The sequence below is a fragment of the Primulina huaijiensis genome, chromosome 7 (genome assembly GCF_012295235.1).
Source record: "Primulina huaijiensis isolate GDHJ02 chromosome 7, ASM1229523v2, whole genome shotgun sequence".
Taxonomy (NCBI): Eukaryota; Viridiplantae; Streptophyta; class Magnoliopsida; order Lamiales; family Gesneriaceae; genus Primulina; species Primulina huaijiensis.
In genome coordinates this window covers 5684740-5691599 of record NC_133312.1, presented here as the reverse complement: position 1 = coordinate 5691599, position 6860 = coordinate 5684740, and the positions used below count along the sequence as shown (strand labels likewise).

At 34.3% G+C, this 6860-nt stretch overlaps 1 protein-coding gene across 1 annotated transcript; it reads right to left on the bottom strand.

The window, feature by feature from the left end:
- Positions 1 to 470: 470 nt before the first annotated feature.
- Positions 471 to 1641, bottom strand: LOC140981540 (fasciclin-like arabinogalactan protein 3). Its single transcript, XM_073447977.1, has 2 exons — positions 1262 to 1641; positions 471 to 1042 (listed from the first exon to the last, which is right to left on the bottom strand). The coding sequence occupies exons 1-2, from the start codon at positions 1589 to 1591 to the stop codon at positions 536 to 538; spliced, it is 837 nt and encodes a 278-aa protein (XP_073304078.1). The 5' UTR covers positions 1592 to 1641; the 3' UTR covers positions 471 to 535.
- Positions 1642 to 6860: the final 5219 nt, after the last annotated feature.

Below are 6860 nucleotides of genomic sequence, written 5' to 3'. Positions count from 1 at the left end.
CCCTCATCTCCATTATGTATACTAGTTGTTGATACACATATGAATCGATTAATATATCTTGCTGATATATGGATTACAAACTACACAACTTTAAGAAATTATGGTCATTTTCGATGAGAAACGAAAAAAAAGACTCAAAATTGAATATACCTTGCTTATATACGTAATATTTCAAACTACACAACTTTAAGATAAAAGATGGTTATTTTTGAAGAGAAAAAAAAAAAGACTCCAAATTATTAGCTCTCTATGTATCCCTTTCTATATAGCATAGATATTTGTTATAAAAGCTATGCAAAATAAAATCATTAAATATGTATACTCATGCGTGTAATATTGTAACGATATGAATAAAAAAAGATTAAAGTAAGTTCACGCAAAACTTAAGTATAAAATTGATAATCGCTAGCTTGTAAGAACTCTAAATGACAATTTAAAAAAAAAATCTATTTGAATTTTCTCAATGATGTATTCAAAACAAATATCCCACAAAATTCTCATTAAATTATCGATCCTTAACAACCAATACTTTAATTTAATGAATTACAAGTAATGAAGCCAACCCCACCACGAACCCAATCGACATGCCGGAAATCACATGTTTCCCCGCGGCGCTTTTGGGTTTGGGTTGATCATTGGCATCAGCAGATGGGCCGTCAGCCACCGGAGCATCGGCAGGTGCGTCAGCCGCAGGAGCATTAGCAGGAGCGTCGGAAGCCACAGGACCGTCAGCTTCAGCGGGAGCATCCGCCACCTCTTCCTCGGGGCTTTCAGCAACAGCAGGAGGAGGCACTTTATTGGCAGGAGCAGCAGCAGCTTTCGGGGGCGGTGCAGAAACTGGCTTGTAGGAGCCGTCTATTCCTGGTGCAAAAATGGGTTTAGAAATGCTGAGAACGGAGATATTGTATGGCTGAGAAGCGACGGAGCCCAACACTTTGATGTCGTGTGGGGCGCCTTTCATGGCTGAGCCAAAGACGATGCTCCCGTCCGCCTTGTGGATAACGTCGAGGAACCCTTGCATGTCATCGGCAACACCGGTGGACTAGAGACAGCAACAAAAGTTATGATTTTCGGGTTATTCCAAGCTAAATTAAACTTAGATATATAAAATGAAACCATCTTTAATTGCATGTCAATACATGCGGTCCAATAATTACGTCGGGTGGGGAGGGTCTAATCATTTTTCATGAACCTCAAATATATTATTTAATATCCATCTTTAGATCATTGGAGTTTAACAATTAAAACTTAAAATATGGACCTGATAAAGTGTGGTGAGAATTGTCTTTGTATCCCTAAGCTTGTTGAGTTTCAAGATATCGTAATAATCCAACACAATGTGGGTACTGAGCAGACGCATCTGAACATCCTCGGGTTTGCCTGCGAGTTCTGCAATGTGGTCATTGGTGAGGGCAAGCACGGTGATGGCCGCACGGCTGTTTATATCTGCGAAGAGACCGGTCTTGGTGAGGAGGCCATTAAAGTCGCTGAAATCGGGGTATTGGTTGAGGATTCGGGTGACATTGAAGGCGGAGGTGGAGGTCGAGAGGAGGAGCACGGCCGAGATGGCGAGGAGTGTGGAGGGGCTCATTTTTGCTGGAAAAGGAAAGCAAGAAAACGAGCCTCCGCTGATATTGGAATATTTTGGGGATTGTGTGTGTGTGTGTGTATATATACAACACTGGAGGGATTATGATTGTGAGGAATGGGGAGGAGAGGGAACGTCTCTCTTCCGCGGAGTTTGGATGGATTTTAATGCATTAACATTTTCTACCATCTTGTATGTATTTTATTTAAATATTTATATTTACTAGGAAGATTGTAGGACCGAGCGTTTGTCGTTTTACCAAAAATTATAGTCGGTGGTAATGATGTAACTCAAATCTTTTAAACCGCACAGTAGCTCAAGCACCACGGTTCGATCGCTCTTTCAGCGGGGACAATTATTGCACCCAACAAAGATGTATGTGAGTTGTACGTGTGATAGTAATGAAATCGAATTATTTTCTTAGATAGTGAAACCGAAATTACGTATAACTAATTATATTATGTAGTATGTCGAATTCAGGCAAAAAAAACGAGAAAGTGTTTGCATAAAAAGTGAAACAATTGCTTAAAAAAAAGTTAAACGAGTGTTGATAATTAGAAAAGTCTAAACGTTTCCCTCAATTTTTGTTCGTTATAGTATCACTTTTTAAGTTGCATGCAGTCCGTCTCTTAATTCGCTTTGTTTACTCCTCAAGAAGCTTATCATCCTTTATTTTTGTAGTAGTGTCGTGTGTTTCACTTCGACCGGTAATGTTTCTCTTCGAAGATGTGGGAGCATAGCTCTTTGATCCTTCTTTTGCTTGTATTTTTTAGCTTTCCTAATGATATCTGATTTTTTGTTTCGATATTGTTGGAGTGAAGCGTGTGTGGTTTTCGAACGCTTTCAACAATTATTGAAACCATGTCTTCACTTTTTGTGACGATCCTATCCAATTTTAATTGAAAATATGGCTCTCTTTGTTGTGACTGATTATATCATCGATGTCCTTAGAGGTGATATATCGTATTGTACCGTATTAAAATTATATGTCGTATATTGTACCTATAATTACGGTATAAGCAAATTTTATATTGATACTATACCAAAAATATACGTATAACTAACATACCGATTATACCAAAATTGTACGATATACCAAGATTTCGGTATCATATAGGTATATACCGTTTTATACCAAAATGACCTTACATTTTTTAATTTTATAATTTTTTTAAATATTATATATTCTAAAAAAATTATATAATTTTTTCGGTATTTCGGTATTCCAGTATAAACCGCAATTTTCAAAGTTGATATCGTTACCGTACCTAAAAATTCGATATCGTTACTGTACCGTACCGAAATATTCAATATACCGAAAATTCGGTAAATTCGTTATTTTTTTGGTACGGTAATCTCGGTACACCGAAAATTCAATATTTTTTCCACCACTAGATTTCCTGCACCATATGTGAGATATATAACATTAGATTATACACTTGCAAACGATATGATGTAATAAAAATGTTTTTTCTCCAATGAGTAGTAAATAATTAATCTTAATTTATATGTATTTTTGCCTATGATTGCAGATTTTAATGTATTCTTCAGCAGGACGGCCAATGAACAATGTGATAATTTCCCCAAACATAGTTAGTCTTGCGATTATAGTTCCATCTTCAATCAACACAATAAGTTTATACATGAGAGGGTATGTAATAGGCGCATCATTATATGTGGTCATTAAGATATATTTAACAAAGATCGAAAGTAGAGTGAACTATTTCGATGGGTATATTTGTACAGTCAAGGCAAGACATTCCACTTGTTTTTGTGGCTAATTTGTAACAATGGTTTCACGCATCATAAAATGAAGAAGAGTTGTTTTCGATCTTCTTTATTGTTCCCCAAAAATAATAGTAGTTGTTCTAAAAAAAGAGCATATTTAGTTATTTTGTTCATGTCTCTTTTTTATGCTCTTTAATGGTTTCATGCAGAATACTTCGAGAGCACAAAAATATTGGATCTGATTTTTGGCGTTTTTACGGTGTAATTAAAATAGCTATCAGATAAGCAATGATGTAATTAAACTAAAAATGAGATGACTATAGTGTGTTTGCATTCTGAGGTTGCAAATAGCCGTAATAGGTGCATGAGCCTCCTTTTTTCATTAATTGGCCTTCATTGGAAGCTAAATCATCCCACAGTCTAATAATTATAGTCTCGTACTTGTTGAAAATTTAACCAATGCAGCAGAAAATGGGTAAAGTTCAGTAGCAAAGATAAGAATTTTTTTTTGGTGTATCTAATCATTGTTTATCATGGCTAATCATTCATTCATGAGGACGATTTCTCTTAAATGTCCAATTGTTTGAGTCTTTGGTCTCGTGAAATGAACGTTCTTGACAAAAACCAATTATATCTACAGAGTTTTCACAAAGTTAATGAAGCATTATTTTGACAGTACAAGAAATTTCATAATCAACAACACACATACGACAACGGTTTTCACTAAAACCGTTGTTAAAAAAACCGTTGTCGTATGAAGTTTTTTTAAGCAAAAGACAACGGTTTTTAAATTTGCGACGGATTAAAAATTGCGACGATTTTACTTTCAACGGTCGCTAAAATTAGCGACAGTTTATCTATAACCGTCGCTAATAGCGACGGTTTTGCCAATAACCGTCGCAAACTGTCTATAAATACCCTCATTTTCGATCGATTTTCTTACACCCCACTTCACAACACTTAAAATTTTTCTCTCTTACACGATTTTATCACTTCACAACACTTAAAATTTTTCTTTCGATTTAGGATAAATTTTCGCTTCAATTTTTGGTAATTTTTAAGTGTTGGTTAAGATCATGAATATTGTTAGCATAATCAAATTGTAAGTTTTTTTAGATTTATTAAATTATTAAAAGTAATTTTTTTATTTTAATGAAAAAATTAGCGACGGAAATCATGAAAAAGACGTCGCTAAAATTAGCGACGGACTTTAAGTTAAACCGTCGCTAATTTTAGCGACGGTTGAGCAAGCAACGGTTTTGCATAAATCCGTCGCTAATTTTATTTGCGACGGTTTTCAAATTGTAGCAACAACAACGGTGAAAAACCGTTGCCTTTGAGCAAACCCTTTAACAACAGGGGCTTTAACAACGGTTTTACCATTGTCTTATGACGCTTTTTTTGTAGTGTGAAAACATTCTGAAATAATGTTCGAAGATGAAGCTTACGTTGGTCTTCATTTCGTAAAGCTCGGGAGTGATTTCATTAATCTCTTGAATTTGATATCCATTGGCATCGTTGGTCTCATAGCTGGAAATTCGGTGATTGAATACCTTGTTTGTCACTGAGTATCGACTTCCTGGATTGTCAGATTCAATTGCCTGTTTGCAATGCTTCAAATGGGATGCTGTAATTGGTTCCAACTTGTGCCTTCTATTTATATGTAGCTAAGTTTACAATAACAGACAATTCTTAATCAATTCCACGAAATAAAGTATCATAAATTATTGTTTTAATCATATAACGAAGTGTTTACTTCATAACTGTATCAAGTGTATGTAATATAGTAGTTGGGACATTCAATTAGTTTGTAATTTTATTCCAATAAATAAATTTAATTGATTTTATTATATTTGTTACAACTAAAATTGTAAAATATATAAATCAAATATCAAAGCTATTTTTTTGATCTAATAACTGACTCACGAGTCTATCAACAAATCTGTGAACAATAAAATATAGATTTTAAAAGAAGAGGTAAAAAAAAATTAATTAATAAATAAAGGCACTTACAAGTAGGCAAGTGATCGAGTTGAGCATAGCTAGACTCTCGAATCTTCGAGTTTAACGTGTTTATAATCGAGCCGAACTCAAGCTTTATTTAAAAAATATATTCATGATCATAGTTAAATCAAATATTTGATAAAAATCTTTTTATATATAAAAATCATAATTCAACTTATTATTTGAAAATTAAAAATATATTATTTATTTGTAACAAATATTAATAATTATCTATGTTATATATAATATTTGGATCATAATAGAGACAAAATAGTGTCTATTTGTAATTTTTAGAATCCTCCATATCCCCTTATTTCTTATTTCCATGAAAATTAAATTTATGTACAAAAAATCTTAGAACTTATTAAAAATTTATTCTCTCTTTTTCTTGTCCGAGTTGTGCCGGATTTAATAATTGGTCGGAAAATGATGACTAGGCGGCGGAGATTAATGACATCGGACAATAAATTTTGTATTTTGTATATGTGGCAGCTCTTATCCACCTTGGATGCCAACTCATCAAACATTAAAAACAAATAACCCAATATGCCATATATATCACAAAATAAAAAGGAAAACAATAAATAAAAGGATGAATCAAATTAATGAGTTGCCTAATCTACCCATAACTCCCAAACTTTCAAGAGTAGTTCTCTTGTGAGACAGTCTCACGAATCTTTATCTGTGAGACGGATCAACCCTACAGATATTCACAATAAAAAATTTTTTTTTAAAAATAATTTAATTTTAAAAAAAAATTTCAAAAATAATGTAAAAAAAAACATTTTCAAAACTACTGCAATCCGCGCTTACGGAGCGCGGACGCTGCTCACGTGGAGCAGCATCCGCGCTTGGTAAGCACGGACGCTAGTCCACCTAATCGACGGAATATTTTAGCGACGTAATATATATACAAATCGTCGCTAATTAGCGACGATTTCTTAAACCGTCGGTCAAATTGAATTAGTGACGGATTATAAACCGTCACTAATTTTAGCGACAGTTAAAAACCGTCGCTGTAAGGAATCAGCGACGGTTCATAAACCGTCGCGACCACGCTGTTGATACAATTATGTGTGATGAGTGTATTTTGGCATTTAGCGACGGTTCAAAAACCGTCGCTAAATGCCAAAATACACTCATCACACATAATTGTATCAACATCGTGGTCGCTAAATGCCAAAATACACTCATCACACATAATTGTATCAACATCGTGGTCGCTAAATGCCAAAATACACTCATCACACATAATTGTATCAACAGCGTGCACATGTACGCCGCGGATAATTTTGAACTTTGAACGGTTTGCAACTTTGCAGCGTGCAATATACGCTGCAAAAAGCCATTTTTGTTGTAGTGAAGATAGAGAAAAAAAGAGAGAAAAAGTTCATCAAAAAATAAGTTTTTTCAGGAACCTCTACTATTCAACCTAGTTTTTTCAGTGACTCAGGGATGATTGGCTTTGGTTTGTTTGGTCAGCAGGATTTTAAGACTTCATCTTGGTCGAACATACACAGTTTTACAAATTTGCTTAATG